General features: G+C 40.2%; 1 protein-coding gene across 1 annotated transcript; it reads left to right on the top strand.

Annotated features, from left to right (window-relative positions):
• The first annotated feature begins 306 nt into the window (after positions 1–306).
• si:dkeyp-84f3.5 (uncharacterized protein LOC334144 homolog) lies at positions 307–16,245 on the top strand. Its single transcript, XM_062422971.1, has 2 exons — positions 307–453; positions 13,271–16,245. Exon 2 carries the CDS (start codon positions 13,428–13,430, stop codon positions 15,348–15,350), a length of 1,923 nt encoding a protein of 640 aa, XP_062278955.1. The 5' UTR covers positions 307–453; positions 13,271–13,427; the 3' UTR covers positions 15,351–16,245.
• Positions 16,246–19,345: the final 3,100 nt, after the last annotated feature.

The following is a 19,345-nucleotide window of genomic DNA, read 5'->3' as shown; positions in this document are numbered from 1 at the left end:
CAAACTCCAGTGAAAAGAAATATGCAGGCTTACTGTAAACGAAAAAGCCTATAAACGTGTCAGCTTTTCAAGAAAGCTTTCTATTTAGCCTAATCATATTGCAATACAGTTAGCCTACTTTTTTGGATCATGGAGATAATCAATGTATGTCTCAAAATTAGATAAAAAAAAAAGTAATACATTTGGTTTACAAAGTGTATTCCATTCATTTATTTATTGTGTTTGTTCGATTATTTTTGTTTGTCTATTAATTGGCTTTTAGAAAACGTGATAAACGTCTGTTGCATGCGTCGTGACGTCACGGCCGTCGCCATCATGGTCACCATTTTAAGGATCTCCCGGAGAAAATAGCCTCGGCCTGCTATAGTTAGCAGTCATCGAGCACACCGCAGAAGCACTGGGATACTGCATGAGAAACAGCCTGTGTCTCTGAGATATGTGAAAAATTCCAAAGTAAGTCGTGACTACGTTGAATGTTCGAGCTACGCTTGCTACATTACTGTTGTCGATAGTCAGTAGCTAACATTACATAGCCTGTCCACAATATTAACCCAAAGCGTCACATTAAGTCGATGCAGTTGGTGTACTGCCGTTTCTTTCGCCTGATTGCACATATGTCAAATATTCTATCTTGTAGTGAAATGGTTATCTGTGAAAGTAGGCTAACGTAACTAGCTGACTTGCTACAGTAGACTCTCTATTTGTTCAGGACGGCTTAAGTCACCATCTGCCGGCTGTAATCTCCTGGGAACACACGCTGCAGTAATATTAAAATACTCAATTTCAAGTAAAAATCTTACTGAAGTAAAAGCATCTAAGTATTAGCAGCTAAAAGTATTAAAGTAAAAGTTTCGGTTTGGTCCCTCTGTCATCGTACACTCACTGGCCTCTTTACTAGGTTCAGCAGTACCTAGTGCAGTCTAATGCAATCAGCTCTGCTTTATATTCTACATTTGTGAAGCTTATACATGTTGAGGGTTTGTTGACATTGTCAGAAAGGTGATAATTCTACTATGTTTATTATTGAGATCATAGTGGGTGATGGTGGCGTGTTAGTGTGCATTATATTGAATGATGTTCCGAATATTTTGTCCACTCCATAACATGAGGGGGGCATAATATTAGGAACACAATTCAATATAATTCACCCCAGGACACCACCACTACTTTGTATCACCTCAATAATAAACGTAAAGTAATATTATCACCTTTTTGACAATTTCAACAAAAACTGAAAATGTGTTAACTTGTAAAAAGTAGAATTTATGGAAAAGCTTTTGAACTGGATTGAATTAGATTGCACAGGTGTACTCAATGAAGTGGCCAGTGAGTGTATATGTCAGATTACTAATACTAGAGCATCAGTGTGTAAGCATTATCTTACCGTTGTAGCTGCTGTAGGTGGAGTTAGTTTATTATTTAGGACTAGGGACTAGGGCTGTCAAAATTGCTCCAAAATGACGTTTGAATATTCCCTTTAAAAAAAAAAACAGTTTCGAACCATTCGAATATCTATATTTGCGCATTATGTGAATTAAGCCAGACGAACCAGAACCACCTGCATCGTCAGAGATGAAGACAAAAATCATCACCGATCTGGAGGAGCGGTATAGTGAGGAAAAGGGCATGCTCATTTGGGTGCACATTTTGTAGATGTGCCCTCATGTTGCTAGTGGTGGAATGGTAAGCTAACTGTAGCTTACACAGCTTGCATACAACTTTATCTCGAGGCTCCGCGTTTTTGCCGTCTACTGACCAAAATCCGAAGTATTTCCAAACGGAGCTCTTTAGGTTGCTTGAAGTCTAAACCAGTCTCTCTGCTGCCGAGTTGGGCTCTGAACTTTCTGCCATTTCGTTTTTCTCTCTGTGCAAGTGCGACTCCTGTGACCTGTGACCTGTCCCTGACCCGTTATGCAGTGCGCCCACTCGCAAAGCAGCAGCTGATGTGTTTTTTCCCACAGTCGAATATTCATTTTCACAATAGAATCTCCTTTTTTTTTTTTTTTTAAATATTAAAATTTAGAATATTTGTTGACAGCCCTACTAGGCACTTAGTTTTGATAATCGATTAATCGGTTGATTATTTTTCCGATTAATCAATGAATCTGATTTTTAATTTCCACCCCTTCATTCAAAAACATAACATTATTTCAAATTGGCAATGCAAAAAAGTGCTCAAACAACAGGTTGCTGCTAGGACGTCCCTGAGCTGTTAAAGTAATATTAAACTATAAATAATAATTGAAACAAAACAACTAAATGTTAATGTCTGATAGCTTTAACAAAAAAAATACACATGTATGCTACACAAAAAGAGGTATTTTCTTTTGTTTAAAGGGACCTGAGCTGTTGGAACAATGAATAAATAATAAAGAAAAATGCAAATGATAAAACTGTTTTTAAAACAGGATTTGTTTCAACATCCAGTGGTGGTTGTAGTATATAAATTAAAGAGTTATATTATATATTGCGAATTATAACATATTGGTAATAAAAAAGAACCTTGTTCACACAAATATAACACTTATAAATCAATATTACCCTTCAGCAGTGTCACCCAAGAATAAAGTCTAAACCATTTCACTTGGTGGTGTACAGACTGGTTTTATATTATTCTTAATGATTTCACACACAACCCAGAAAAAATATAACAATGTGTCTGTGAAACTACATGTAAACAGTATAAAATGTGGTTTATTTTGTAGTTACCAGTTTTACTTTTTCCATCAGTAGGCTTCCATACAAAATTATGTGTGCTACTTCTCACGGTGAAATCTCAACAGGTAGAAGCTGATAGTTCACTAACTAAAGCGTGGGTGCACGCTGCATCAAGATTAATGATCCACACGGTGACATTATATCATTGACATGACGCACAAAAGCGATAAAAAAAGATTGTTTTTTGTGTGCGTGCCAACCTCGGCAGGATGCAACACACTCTTTCTAGTTTTATGTTGTGTGTACTGCTCCCACACTTTAGAAGATTTCGGGCGGACCCGTTTTCTCCGCCTCTGCTCAGCTCCGTCTGAACTGCTCCACGACATAGTGAGTGACGCATTAATCGCGCAACATAACGAAACGATAATGAAATTCGTTGCCAACACTTTAATAATCGTTTTTTATCGATTCGTTGTTGAAGCTCTATTTGGGATCCCAGATAAATCTGAGGGGTTGTGAGATGATTAATGGGAGAGGAAAGAAGAAAAAACAAAAGATCTGACAAATAAATCTGTTTTCAGTGTTTGGACTATTTGTCTAGGTATTCTCTTGGTTTTTGGTGGTTTATTAGATCGGTTTACTGGATTGAAATGAAAGCATGTGAGAAGTTTAGAGACATAATCACTAGGGGTGTAAGGAAATGCCGATCTACATCGATTTAATGAGCACGAGCCAATAGCATCGATGCAAAATGAAAACATCGATCAGACATTGATCATTTAAGACGCGCTTTTATTTTGAAAGTCCCCTGGCACGTCTGTCTCTGCCCGAGCGCGCACACCTCCAAACAAAATGCAAGCAGTGCCATGGCAACGGCCAGAAAAAAAGTTATTTCGAGCTGCTTTTTTCTACAAAAACTAAAAACCATGACTCTCAAGGAGCGACAAGTTTCATGTCTGCAGACGGATTATAAAGACAGTCTTTCATCAGATGCTTCAGACATCACGTTACTGTAAACTCAGACAAACAGAAACACTGAAATGTGCAGCTGCTCGTCTTTTGTCGTGTCGTTTTTTCCTCGTCAGCACGGTAGACACCGCCTGCTTTAATGTATAAAATGGTGACTTAATGTCCTTTCGGTTTTCTTTTATAAGATGTGAAAAAAATGTGTGGTAGACGCGCACAGCCACAGCTCCCAATGCAGGTGGGTCCCAGTCATTGGGATTGCATTGGGAGCTGCAGCGTTTGGTCCGGCTCCTGCTTTCTTACTATGGATGTTTGTGTGTCATTTTCTTTTATAGGATGTGAAAATTTTAAAGCTCTATATCAAAATGTGGCACTTTATAATGAACAGGAGGAATATTTTTTATTAAAAAAGAATAGATTGTTTTCCATTTAAATGTCTGGTTGAGCTCAGAAATAAAAATGTTAATGATATTGTAGAAGCGTTTTGTGATTTGATATGAATGGAAGTGATTGTGATAAATCAGCTGTGATATCGTCTCATATCGATTGCTGGCTCCTGAATCGAATCAAAATCGTATCGTGACAGACTTTGTGATATCGGCAAACAGCGAATCGTTGTTCATTGAATCAATATAATATCGTATAGTGATAAACTTGTGATTTACACCCCTAATAATCACTATTTGGTGGAGCTGTTAAAAGCTGGGAGACGTCTGTAATGAGACCTCAACTACACACTGCTTATTCTAAGATGTCAGAAGTAGGGATGCATGGTACTGGACTTTTTGCTGATATCCGATATGCCAATTTTTTGGAACTCCTTTTGGCCCAAACCAATGGAAACTATTGAGCATGCAATCACAGAGTTTACTAATTATGATCAAGAAAGGCAATATATGAAGGATTAGATTAGTGGGTCTGTTATTAGTTGGACAGCTGATTTAAAGTGGAGGAGGCCCCAGGATGGTCAGGGTGGAACAATTTGGTTGAAAGCAACGCCAGGTGTCGGAGGAGAAAGAATGGGTCAACAGATGAGTCTCATATCACAGTATCGATATATTGCTCAGCCCTAGTTGCAGCAGGGTTTGGCAGAATTGAATCATTTAGTCTCATTACCCACTGAGGTAAAGATGCAGTTTCTATGGAGCACCTGGATTGGCCTTGATCCTCACGCTGCAGTTTAGTATGGGACATTTTTATATTGAGTGTTTTTACTGTTGCTGCATCAGTGGTGTGATGTTGCTTTTCAAATTTCAGGCTGTGTAGCACATCTTAAGGCAAACTCCTACTTTCCACGCATGGCGGCGAGTACAGTCTACACGCGCCAGCTGCACATGCACTAAAAAAGCAAACGGAACATTTATCTCCTGTACTGTGTTCCTATTCTCATTAAACTGTTGCACACACTTTCTTTTTATCAACCTTTTTTGGTTCTGCAACACACGAAATTACTACTGCTTTCTTTAAAGGAAGTGGAAGTATTAAATTATGTGAGACCAGAGTCTTTTCATACACAGACATATTACATGTATTAGGGCTGCTCGATTATGGAAAAAATCATAATCATGATTATTTGGGTCAAAATTGAAATCACGATTATTAAAACGATTTTTTTTAAACTTTAGAAACATGCTGCATTTCTTGTCCATTAGGCTTAATTAATTTTCTCTCCAAGCAGCAGCCTTTTATCTGCCACTTAACACAACACACAGCAGAAAATGTGTGGAGATATTAGTGCTGGCCGAACGGTTTAAGATGACGATAGTTCACACAACACATCCTGGTTTTTAATATTTAGTCAGTAAACTCAGCCTTGTCTGACGCAGGCTGGAAAATGTGCACTTTTATTTACACGTAAAAACATTTCGCCGTGTGTTTCAGCTTCTGTCAAAGTAATAGGGTTGCGGCGGCTTCCGGTCTAAGCTTTCAAAATAAAACCTTTGTTATTGTGCGCTTTTCATTATTAGGGCCCGAGCACTGACCAGTCAGTGAGGGACCTATTGCTTTTGCCAGGATTCTTATTATTATTTTTCACGCTCTTGTGCCGCCACTTTGAGCGCATTTTTGGCAGCCTGAACATACATGAAAACTCATGAAATTCTGCACACACGTCGCAGCTGGTGAAAATTTATTTAATTTAACGTGATTGGACGCAAGCGTGGTAAGGGGACTCGCTAGCGCCCCCTAACGTCGGGTCATGTGACCACAAATCTTCTCGGATCTTAATGAAATTTACATATGTCATAGGTCTCATCGGATCATTGGGAAATTCATTTTGTGGAATTTTTTTACCAAACAGGAAGTCGCCCACGCGGCGTGGCGTGCACTGATTTTCATTTTTCGAACACCGCTTTGAGGACTTTATGATGTTCACAGAATCATGAAACCTGCCACGTAGGTTTCAAATCATGAGCTCTTTCATCTGATACCACATTTGCCCAACATTTTGCCCCAACAGCTCAGTAGCGCCCCCTAATGCGTTTTCCCACTTAGGATGTACTGACAAACTCTAAAACTCACCAAATTGGACACACTCGTCAAGACTCACGAATATTATTTTTTGGTATGACCGCAACCTTTTAAGTGCCAAAATGACTCTACAGCGCCCCCTAGAACATTAAAAGTTGAAGCCCCGCCTTCTACATGCACGTACATGAACGAAATTTAGGATTCATATATATCATGACCAGACGCACAAAAAAGCCTCTTGGACCCATACCCTAAGTCCAACAGGAAGTCGGCCATCTTGGATCACAGGTGCATTTTTGTCGCCATTTTCCCCATTTCCAGGCCTCGTACTTTAACGAACTCCTACAGTTTTGACTCCACAGACTTCAGATTGGAACTGTATCATCCTCAGACCTTGATGATGTAAACTTGATAACAGATTTTACCTACATTATACCAGGTGGGCGTGGTAGTCGTTTGTTTGTATAAACAAACAACTCCTTATAACTCCTCCATACATTGTCGGATGTTAATACATGCAGTGCGTAAAATGTCACACCTGTTGAAGCCGTTTCAATTACAACATCATTGGGGGTGGGTGTGGCAAGGGGTCTCCATAGCGCCCCCTAACAGCAGGTCATGTGACCACAAACTTTGTCTGATCTTCGTGAAATTTACAGGACTCATAGCACTCATGGGTAAACCCCCCAAATTAATTTTTTCAAATTTTTCGCTCTAACAGGAAGTCGGTTATTGTTCATTTCCTGCGTCAATTTTCCGTTTTTCCAACTGCGTTTAGAGGACTTTCCCGTCTTCACAGAATCACCAAACTGCCCACATAGGTTCACACTGAGGAGCACTTTAATTTGAGACCATAACTGCCCCTGGGCATGGCACAACTGCTCAATAGCGTCCCCTAATGCCTTTATCCATTTTGTACATTTTCACAAACTCCTACACTCACCAAATTGTACACATACCTCAACAGTCACACATATTGACTACTGACAAAGTTTGGGATTTTTAAGTGAGAAGATGACTCCACAGCGCCCCCTGGAAGATTTCAAAGTTTAAGCCCCGCCTTCCACATTGACATAGAGAAATGAAATCGACAAGGCCTATGTATCATGTCCAGATGCACAAAAAAGCCTCTTGGACCCATACCCTAAGTCCAACAGGAAGTCGGCCATCCAGTCTAAAATGTTCAATCTGGATGATTTTTATTATTATTATAGTTTTACGCCTTTTTGACAGCCTAAACATGCTCCAAAACTCACCAAAACTTGCAATCATGTCCGATCCGGCGAAGAATTTGATATTCTAAGGATCGCGGAAATGGCCGATGCAAAAATGGATTAATAGCGCCCCCTAGAAAATTTTAAAAAATCAAGCCCCTCGACTCAGATTGACGTAGACAAACCAAATTCATGAAACACATGTATCATGTCCAGACGCACTAAAAAGCCTCTTGGACCCATAGCCTAAGTCCAACAGGAAGTTGGCCATCCAGCCATAAATGCTCAATCTTGATGATTATTTGGCCCTTCACCCACATTCCTTTGTGCTGAGAAGTCACCCAGACTCATTTGTGGTCTTAGTTTGTCTCCTAGTGGAGACATTAACCCCATCACACAATGTTCACTTAAAGGCACAGGAGCAAAGACATCTACATGCCAGTTTTGACAGCCCTGCGACTACCGCACGCACCGACGTGCACATACGGCGTTACAGTTGGGGGGAAACCGGTGGGGTGCGAGGGCCCTTCGACACTGCTTGCAGTTTTAATTATTATTATTATTAACAAACAAAGTTGGGGCTTGTAAAATTACAGGAGATTCCCGGGAGAAAAGACAAAAACGGGTTGTTGGCAGCTCTGGTGTACAGTGCATGCTGTGGGGGAGGGACAGAAATACGCATGCGCGGCTTTTTGACGATTTTATTAGTTTTGACATCGTTTGGCCCCAAAATCGTAATCACGATCAATTTTCGATTTAATTGAGTAGCCTTAACCTGCTCAAAGAATCTCCACCATTAAATAGAGGGAATTCCACCGTGTCTTTACGTCCAGGATGAGTGTGTGCTGGGGCAGGTCTGAAAAAGGCCAAGTTGAAACACACACACCTGTATGAGTACATGTAAATCACAGACACATAATAAACACTTTTGTTGTAATTTATATTAGCCACAATTTGTTCATGTCACCATGATGTGTTATTTTTATATTAGAATAATATCGTGAAATAGTAGTATTAAAATATGATTCTTACTGAGGAGTCGCTGCTTCTCCTTGAGGACGACCTTGGCCATATGGGATCTCTTCATCCATATAACGACTGCGCGTACTCTTGCAACCCAGTTGGAAACAGTTTGGCACTTCTGCATCTTTTGAACATTCAGCTTCTTCACTGCGTCGTCCATGTTGCCTGCATTGTCAACAGTGGCTGCCACAACCTTCTCCCTGACTTTGAACTCATCTAGGATGCTGCCAATTTCATCTGCCACAGCTGCTCCTCTCTGTGCTTCATAAATGGCTTTGGTTTGGAGGACCCTGCCTTTGATTATACCCTCCCTGATGTAATGCAATGTCACAGTCAGATAGTGGTCTTGGTTAAGGCTTGTCCATCCATCTGCTGTGATTGCTGTCTTTGGAACAGCCTTAAGTTCTGCTATTAAATGTTCCTTTTCAATGCTGTACCACGCAGGGATCAGGTGGATAGCATGTCTCTTGATGGGGGGGGGGGTTATACTTGGGACATAGTTTCTTTGTCATTTACCTACAGAATGTTAAACTGCTTAGAATAGATTATACAACTTAACATTCATTCTACTACTTTAACATCAAAAGGCTATATTCGTCACATTCTCATTGTAAGTCATGATGTTTTTTTGCCAATACAATATTAATTAACAGAGAGCCATGGTGGTCATTTAATAATAATTAATGATATCGCCTCCTGTTATTTGTAATCAAGACATCTACCTGCAAATAACGCTACTATGAACCTTTACCTACGGGAATGCTGGCTCCTCAAATGTGGAGAAAGGGTGCAAACCTGTCACAACAAATTGTGTTACTGCACGACAGAGCTGGGGACTCGGACTCGCGACTCGGACTCGAGTTGCACTTAAGTCTCACTAAACTGTGACTTCAGACTCGACCTCAAAAGACTTCAGACTTGACTTCGACTCGAGGCTCGCGAACAACCTTTATTTCATGTTATTATTATTATTCTCATTATTTATCTGTCATTCATCTTTTTGTATGATCTCTGGCTCTGAGCTAGATGTAAACACCAACGTCATGCCACGCGCATGCGCCGTGTGAGAAGCGCGCATCTTCAGTATCAGACATTGACAATGGCGAGTGCGACAAGTTCAGCAGGAGTGCCTCAGATCATTACGTTTGGATACAAGGCCTTCACACTCCCGTTTTTCCCTGGTTCTCCCATATTTCGAAACCATCTCCCGCCGCCCTCCCGTCATTTCTCCCGTAATTGACAAGCCCAAATTTGTTTGTTAATAATAATAAGAAGCGCACAATAGCAAAGGTTTTATTTTGAAAGCTCAGACAGGAAACCACCGCAACTCCGTTATTTAGTGCCACTAACTTAGTGGCTCCGCTACTAATTATTAAAAAACACAACGTTGCGTTAACTATGGTCATTTTATATATATATATTTTATAATATCCCCACACATTCCCTGCTGTGTGTTGTGTTAAGCAGCAGATAAAAGGCAGCTTGGAGAAAAAAATAATGTGTTTGTACCACAGTGTTAAACTGCAGTGCAGTGTTTCTGTGATGTTCATGCTTTGTTCATTTTGTTATATTTTACAACATTGTTAAAATAATTATTTTTTTGTTGAAGAAAAGTTTATGGTTATGGAATTGAAATAATTCTTAGTGTATGTTTCTTCACATCACATTGCAGTAGATTCTCTATAGTGAACCTACAATTGATACATTTTCATACTGTCCTATATCAAGGTCTAGGTCAAGGTAATAGCCGAAGGTAGATTTGGTAACAGTTTCAGGAGAGGGCATCTCAACATACAAACAGATACATACATACAAACTTCAGTGACAGCACACCACAAAAACAGACATGGGCAGGTGCTCGCAAGGCTAACTGATCAGGATGAAGGATTGTACAGCTCTAAGGTCAGAATTTGAATTTGATTTAGTGTTGGCGAGAGACTTGACTCGGACTCTTGACCAGAGACTTGAGACTTGACCCTCAAAGACTTGAGACTTGACTTGGACTCTAGCTCAAAGACTTGAGACTTGACTTGGACTTGTAAAAAATGACTTGTAAACAGCTCTGCTGCACGATGACAGTCGTCTAACTTCTCCTGCATCATTTTGCCCTGTGTGGTAAGTGTGAATGGCGTTTGCTGCTGGCTAAATGCAGGGGGAGTGGGACGTGGAGCTGGGCTAGCAACGTTAGCTTGGGAGGTAGAAAAAGTAGCAGTACTCGGTCCTTCACCGCTATCATCTAAAATGGATCAAATGAGATAATATTTGTACAGCATTCGTTTTCATCTACATCAAATAATGTTACAGAATCTGTCATTGCTTGCGTTGTGCTAATGTTATCATAGGACAGGACATACTTACCCTCACTTCTCTGCTGAGACCGCACAGCACTCGTTGACTGGCGGCGTAGAGAGTCAAATACATGGCACTCTTGATACTTGATGCCGTTCGTCGACAAATGCTTCAGCATGTTGCTGGTGTTTCCACCCTTGCACGAAATGAAGGTGCGGCACACATTACACGTTGCGCTGTTAGCATCATTTTTTGTGAAATTAAGCCACACTTTGGACCGCTTCTGTCTCTCCGCCATGGTGTCGCTCGCGCTGATTGCCTCTCGCGCACACAAGCGTGACGTCATTGTTTTGCAAGGCACGCGATGAGCACGCGAAAGTAAGGCATCGATAAGGGAATCGTTAAGCATAAATGCAAATGATGTCGATGGATTGAACCAATTGGAACCGGTCCCAGTCCTAACGACTAGGGGTGTGACGATACACTCAGCTCACGAGACGAGATATTGGGTTCGTGAGATCGAGGCGAGACGAGATTTAAACTATATTTTTAAGAAAACTTCAATGAGGAAATACATGACTGTTCTTTTATTTAAGATTCACAAAATGGAAATTGTATTGAAATGTTTGAACTAATCAGCTTGTAATGAATCACTTTTTTCTACTTTGTAAATATTTAATTATCATATGCAGTATGCAGCACTGTAAAAGGTTTCCCCATATAGATATTTTATAGATGGATAATTTTGGTATTTATGGAAATAACAACCATAAATACAGAAGTTAGATACAATCACAAATACTAAAAAGTAAATTGTAAAGAGTAGAAACAATTCTAATATATAAATTAAATAAAGAATCCAATTATCACAAATTATAACATATTGCTAATAAAAAAACACAGAAATAAAAGTAAATTGCACAAATCCTGTATCACATAAATACACAAGTAGAACAACATATAAATTGTGTTATAATTTGGTAGTGCGACTCATTTTAGTTTTTGCATCATTAGGCTTCCATAGCTACGCTAGATTCCTCCGCTCCTCCTACCTCAGGCTCTCAGTGTAGAGAACTGCAGCCCCTTAATTATAGCTTCGCGAGACAAAATTCACGTCGACGAGAAATATCGTCGCGTTTCGTGGTACGAAATCTCGTCACACTCCTACTAACGACCACTGGGTGGACCCAGAGGTGTCAAAAGAATCAGCATCGGCCATAAAAAATCCGTATCGGTCGACCTCCAATGATGACCCCGCCCACGTTGAGGAGGTACTATGAAGTAATGGAAAAGGTCGTTCCTGGTTTAAGTCGAGCCGAGTAGTGGAAGCCTGTTTGACCCAGTGAGAGCCCAGCAGGCGCTGTGCGGGCAAAGGCCACTGCCGAGTGACCCCATATTTCCACCGGGAGCAGCCATGGTTGTACCACGGTTTTGCTCTGTCCGGCGTCTTACCTCACTTGGAGCGTTAGAGCAGCAGAGCAGAGTGTGCTCTGGTAGAGCAATCTGCCTTTTAAATTAAGTTGCACTGTTAATACAGTAATTACAGCAGCCCAGTCAAATCCGAATGAGTGCCTTTAGGCCACTGTACTTACTGTAGTATCAGCACAACTAAACGGTCCAATTTTGTTAACTTGCTCAAATTTATAAATATATAATTATAATGTTGCTGAAATGCCATTGGGATGCGGTACGGGTTGTTTTATTTTGACAGTTGACCGGAAGTTTTATGCTGGTTCTGTCTCACTATGTGTGGTGCGATCTGCTCTGTTGAACTTGATGCGACTTTGAAACCGTACACGCTGTGTGGGGATTGGGGGCGGGCATGAGCGTCAATGACACTTCTCAGACATTCTGATTGGTTGTTTTGATCCGGGAGCCGTGGATTCTTTCAAATGGCATTACGACCACTGGATGGACCCAAATACACCAGATTTTTTTCACAGTTGATCTGTCGGAACATAATGACAATTTTAGCAAATATAACACAGAAATAGTAACATACTGCAGCTTTAACTAGGAAGTTCCTTGAGATTGAAATCTCTTTTCTGAGGGAAATCTGGCTAGTAATAGTTTAAGTAGAAATAAAGCACAACAGATGAGGATTACAAACATTAAGGAAAAGTCTAAATCCAGTTTAGGAAGTTGCACTTCACAGTTACATGCACTTTTAACATAGCTTTACATTTTTCTTTTTTTTCCTTCATATTTGTATTTGACATAATTAGATTATTAATACTGAGGCATCAGCGTTTAAGCAGCATGTTAATGTTTTTGCTGCAGGACGTTGAGCTAGTTTCAACCCCGTTATACAGTTAGATCATACAGCAGCTTAAAACAGAACCCGAAAGATTGTTTGCCTCTCCACTCTAGCACAACTAAATTATTTCAGTAATAGTTTTGGCCAATAAGCCATCGCCAGACCAAAATGTTATTATCAACCTTTTTGAAATTGTATGAACTGTGAACCCAAAACAGAGGTACATACTGAACCATAGATTTTGTTTACTGTTACACCCTTGGTCAACATCTGGTTTAGGTGATTTAAAATTATTGCAAAGTAACACTGCATACTTATCTGGCACGTGTTTTTTAATTGTGTGAAACAGACTTGGGCTTCAGTGGTTTGATCATTCTTTTTTTTATCCACACAGGTGCTGATACAACATGGAAAACCTTAGCAGAGGAGTGAACATAAGGACATCTCTTTAGAACCGTTTGAGAGAGGAAGTGGATAGCCGTACCGATTCTCATATGGACTTATGTGGGTGTCAGGATTGAGTTTTACTTCTACTTGCAGATGAAAAAGTGATGCCATCAGCACATGGACAAAATTATTTCATCATGGAAAAGCAGAAATCAGTTAATAGTTTTGCTTCAACGCAGCTGAGTGGAGAATCCAGTACCTTCATCTGCACTGAGTGCGGTGATGGGTTTAGTCAGTACTCTAATGTTCTGGCCCACATGACTATTCATGGACCTTTGGAGTCATTTTCCTTTGATGGCTCATCCAATGGATTTGAAGTCCCTCGAGAATACGTGCTACAAGAAAATGGCACATTGACAGTTGTAAATGGCTTTGCGCAGTCACATTCTTCTGTGAAACCAGTATCTCCTGGAGTCCTGCCATCACATTTCCCATCTCCTATCAAGCCAGTGTCTCCAACTCTAAGGCCACACTCTTCTCCTTACAGAGATGTCTTCAGGCCAAGGCCATCAGACTTCAACTTGGACAAGTCACGCCAGGGCCATTACCGTTGTGAAATATGTAGCAGATCATTTAACAGTCTGCAGAGTTTACATCGTCACCAGCAGTATCGTAACACAGAGCGAGGTTACAAATGTACTTTGTGCTGTAAAATCTTTGAAGGTAGGCAGGAACTTAAGAAACACCTCCAAGACCATGCATATGAACGGTTTCACTGCTGTGGTCATTGTGGTAAGCGATTCCTTAAAGTGGATGCACTGAATGCTCATCGAAAAGAAAATCACTTCTCTCCCAAGGCTACAGCATTGGGTAAATCTGAGAATCAGGAAAAAAGATTTGAAAAAACATATCCTTGTAGGAAGTGCAAGTTAAATTTTTTTTGGATATCAGATTTTCAGACACATTCAGCACACCATTGCAAAGGTAAAGAGCCTGATGCTACTTTTACATCTGAAATTGAAATTGAAGTGAACTCTAAGAACATAGATGACACGCTGCCAGAGAACTGTCACAGCAATGGTACAACTATTGATGTTAAGAATGGGGATATCTTTATGGATACTAGCAGTGAGATTGATAATGAGTACTCTTTCACACCATACAGATGTGGTTTATGTGGGGATCGTTTCCAAAAGTTAACAGCTCTGAAGGAGCATCATCTCACTCATCAAACTCAGGAGGAAATAGATCAGCTTAATCAAGAAGCCCAAAAAACTTTAAAGCGGAGAATGCCACCTAAAGGCAGACGTAGAAGAGGGGGTAATCCAAATGGCAAATTGCATCCTTGCAAGCACTGTCATCGTGTCTTTAATCATTCTAGTAGTTTATCTCGGCACATGAGGTACCATAAGGGTACCATGCACACATGTGTATTTTGTGGTAGACATTTTCCTCAGCGCTGTGATGTAAGAAGGCATCTAGCTATGTACCACAAAGCTGAATTAGAAAAGAAACCAGGTTTGAAACACTTATATACAGCTCCCCAAAACGGGCCTGCACCCAATCCTCTTAATGGTGAGAAAGACAAGAGTTCTGGTGATGAGAAAAACAAGAGCTCCTCTGACAATGAACAAACGTCACCAGAACAGGATCAAAAGGGGAAGCAATCAGGGAAAGCAGGCCGGGTTAATTATAAGTGTCAGGAATGTGGGAAGAGATTTGGGCTGTTGTGTGTCTACCAACGACACTTGCGCTATCACAAAAAGGAGCCAAGTAAATGCCCCCGGTGTCCAGCTCAGTTCAGGAATTCCTCATCCCTTGAGCTTCACCTTCAAAATCACCCAGCCACTGGAGAAGCAGATGATGTGGAACTAACCTCTCAAGGCACTGGCACCAGTGGGAGGGACCTTATCCTAGGAAAGGGTAATGCGGAGGATATAGAGGATGACTATATGGACCATACTCAAACTGATAAAGGAAATTCTTCAGAGGCTCTTTATGAATGCACCGAGTGCACAGAGACTTTCTCATGCTTGGAGACGTTTCTTCAGCACCAGACTTCTCATGGCTCAGATAACAGCGGGTAACTATGTCAGACCCATTGGTCATTGTTATTGCCAAGAATCAACTTCATAGTGTTTTTGACTGCTTTTGAATGTAAATATTTGATTGTGTAAATTATAAATGGATGTAAAGTTTGCAGAGATTTTTTTATGTTAGTGCTTTTATACACGTTTTCTTCTGTATGAGGAAAGAAAAAGTTTGTTGAAATCTGTGGGAAAGGAGTGGGTTCATGTTTTCTAAATTATTTGGAATTAATCTTAATTTTTTTTTTTGTTGTTAAATGAACAAAACGGCTACATCTGACATGAATATAGTCCTAAATTTAAACCTAGTATTCTCCCACTGGCAATGGTTGTAGTTCACATGAAAATCCCATTAATTGACTACAAATACATTTTGCTTTTCATTGTTTTTAGAGGTCACCATCATATTGTTGCATATTCCATCATGCTTTTTTACTTGCAAATATATGATTTGATATTTTCGTTTCATCACGTGTATAACATGGTAAGATCTGTTTGAAATAATAGCTTTGTCACGGAGTAGAATTTTAACTGTGCCATTAAAATTGTAGAGTAAAAATCTTTGTGTAATACATTTTGTTTTTACTCCCATTTCGACTTTGTTTTGGCAGTTGGAAAGTCCAATTAACTGCACATTCATATTTCATGTCACATCTGTATGGAATTGTAGTACAGCAAGTTCAAGGCAACTGCACAGCCAGTGGAGTTTGGAAAAAAAGCTTGCCACTTGTAAGGCAAAACATCTTCAAGTCTTCACAATAAAAACTACACATAATCCATTACCTTGTTAATTGTCTTAAGACATTCCACATTGTACATAATGTATTTGAGTTTTATCTCAAATGTAGTCATTAATGTACAGCAGACAATTGCCAAATGAATTTCCATCCAAATATTTTTTTTAAACTGTCCAGTTGATTCACTGGGAAGTAACTAACTGTAAAATCTGTAGACAAATGTATTTTATACTCCAAGGATTCTTGGAAAAAGTTATTGTGATTTCATGGTGGTTGGTTGCAGAAACTACCCCTATGATTTATTCACGATTGGCACTTCCAGCCCCTATTTGGTGACCCCTAGTGGTAGTATCAAAAGGTAGACTGCAATACACGCTATCCCCAGTCTTTTATGAGACTGATTAAAATGAAATGATGTCCTATAGAAATAATCAGCTTATAGAGGTATTTGCATACTATGCATCTGATGACATGTAAGCTTGTAATATGATTTACTGCTTTACCATAGAACACCATCTTATCACTCTAGAGTTCAAGTTGTGATCAATGATATAGAAATGTATGTGTCCTTATTAAATAAAACATGTTCATGCACCCTTAAATTACTATTTTTCTATTAATTCATCTGCAGCTTTGTCAACTGTAGATGTTGTAAGAGGGCTTGTCAGAGTTGGCCTTGCTGCAAGTCTGCCCTTGGAAGAAAAAAAAAAGTGTTGTGTATAATGGGATTCCATAGACAATGTCTTAGATCACTGTCCATTTTTGTAATACATCTGTGGTGGGACATTAAATAAGGTGCTGACAGTGCGTTCTGGGACTATTCAAGAGAGATTTTGTACTTCATAGCCCCTAAAACATGGCTGATCACCTGGGCATCTCATCAATTATAGAACCAGGGCCCAGTTTTAGACACCTCTTTCACTGACCAAAGTGTTTGTCATCATGGGTAAATTTGGACCTTTTGGTAATGCAAGATGAGGGGTGGTTTTCAGAACAATTTGTATGTCAATTTGGGTAAGGGTATTCCAGAAATAATGATGAGACCATAGACTGTATATAAAATGGACGTAACATCCGTGACGTCACCCATTGGTTTGTGGACTGCTGCTTGGAAGCGAATAGTTTCAGATCTGGGCAGCGCCATCTTGAAAATTTACGGTGCATGCCGGGAAAAAAAAAAACACGGATTCTACTTATATGGGCATCAGGAGGAGCAAGAGGCGCCCTCCTGAACCTGTGAACCAATCAACCTGTCAATCACGACGTAGCCACTCCCTAATGCATACCCTGCTTTATCGTCAAATATAAAATCAGGGAGGCCAAAATTTCACAAATGAACATCATACTGCATTGAAGAAGGCTTTAAACTAGCGATTGAGACCATAAACACATTTTGAAAACGTTTACTGAGGTTAGAAATCAAGTGAAAAGTTGGTGAATTCTCCATTGACTTGTATAGAGACGGAAGTCCTTTTGACACCAAAACGGTCGCCCCCTGGTGGCCTTTTGATAGAATGCAGTTACTTCCGCGTTCGCATCATTTCAGAGGACCAGAACTCCCCGTCTGGATGAGACCAAACTGTTGGCCAGACTGACTAACTTCTGGTACTGAGGACAAGGATAAGAAGTGAACCCTTGGCACCCAGTATCTGCTTAACTAGGATAACAACTCTCATCTAAAAAAAAAAAAAAGGCAATGCAAAATGTTCTTTTCATTTGATTCACTCCCTTACAGAGTAATTGTGGTATAGTTAAGTCCAGATAAATTTGCTTTAGCACTACTAAGACTTGAACCTAATTTTTTGTAGACAAACTAGTTCTATAACCTTTTATGCAAATGTGTAAAGCAGTAGGATCTTGTGACTGAGTGGGTGTGGTTATTCCTGTTTTGTGGCTATGAGGCAATTCTTTTGAGCTGGGTTTCAGGTAATGGTTCTGTATAATTGTATGCTTATAGTATGCTGGTGCTGTATTCAAAATATAGACATGTAAGCCTGAAATTCTAAACCCATTGCTTAGGTCAGACTTTTTTCTTTATGAAACTAGAGGCATGTGGCTGAGCTTTGTCTTCATAACAAGGCATGTTGGCATATTATTTGGGCAGCAAGCAATAAATTAGTGGTTAAGGCCCTTCCCCACGAGACCATGTTTTACCACTTCAGGCCTGCACTTATTTTTTACCAGATCTTATGCAAACCTAGATTTACTATCTTCCCATATGTCGATAAGAATTGTGTATCGTGCAATTCCGCTTTGGAGTTATGTTCTGTAGATTGTGAAAACCTCCCCAGGAGGTTGGGAGTAAAATATTTGGACACGTATCAACTAGCACCACCTTCACGGTAATGTTGAGTATAGTAGGACCTGAGCAAGTTTCATTGGACACCTAGTAGCTTCTCCCCTTAAGTTCCCGTGTATCATTGCTATCTGTGCTCAGGAATTAACTATTTGCATTTGGCAATCATGTCCAATCATGCCCTCCACAACGGGTCCCAGCCTGACCATACCTGTAGCCAAAGTTACTTAACATCAATGTCAAGAATAAGCGTTGCTTTTGGGCAATCACTTTAAACAAACATGGTGTAGACCATGTCTATTCCATGCCTCCTACAATATACTTTGTACTGCTGGATGGTAAAAACTCTTCATTAAGTGCTCTGGAAACTGCAAACCTATAATGATCAGTCAGTAATGTTTTCATTGCTGCAACCAGTACATGATTCAGCACCAGCTTCTCACCAGTAAACGCATTTGAAACACAGCCAATTTGAGTGACAATTTGAGTGTGATGGTCCAAAGGTTCCCCTCTGTACCTGGACATTTAAGTGGATGGATGTTGCAGTTTATGTTAATGCTGTAACTTTGTGACTTATATGACACCGGTGGATTGCCCATTTTTATTGTGACCTGGGTAGCAACACCTGTGTGTTTGTATACCTAGCTAGAAAGCAAGGCTTACTCAAAAAAAGGGAACTGCAGCATGAACACACATGAAAATCATGTAGCCTGACAAGCTACAGTACCAGTCAAAAGTTTGGACATACTTTGTAATTTGTGGGAATCGGAAGGTGTGTCCCAACACACCTTCCGAGGGGGCGCTGCATTTATAGTCACACAAACACACACGCGCTGTCACTCTAGTGCGCGCTCTTGCTCGTTCACTCCAGATTCCGGGAGAATACGTCTAATTTGCGGACGGGCGGCGGCGGCACATCGCCGGCACATCGCCGATTTGGTGTCCATCGGCCATTGCTGTCA

Source organism: Scomber scombrus, chromosome 7 (assembly GCF_963691925.1).
Source record: "Scomber scombrus chromosome 7, fScoSco1.1, whole genome shotgun sequence".
NCBI classification, from domain to species: domain Eukaryota; kingdom Metazoa; phylum Chordata; class Actinopteri; order Scombriformes; family Scombridae; genus Scomber; species Scomber scombrus.
This window is presented reverse-complemented; position numbering and strand designations above follow the sequence as displayed.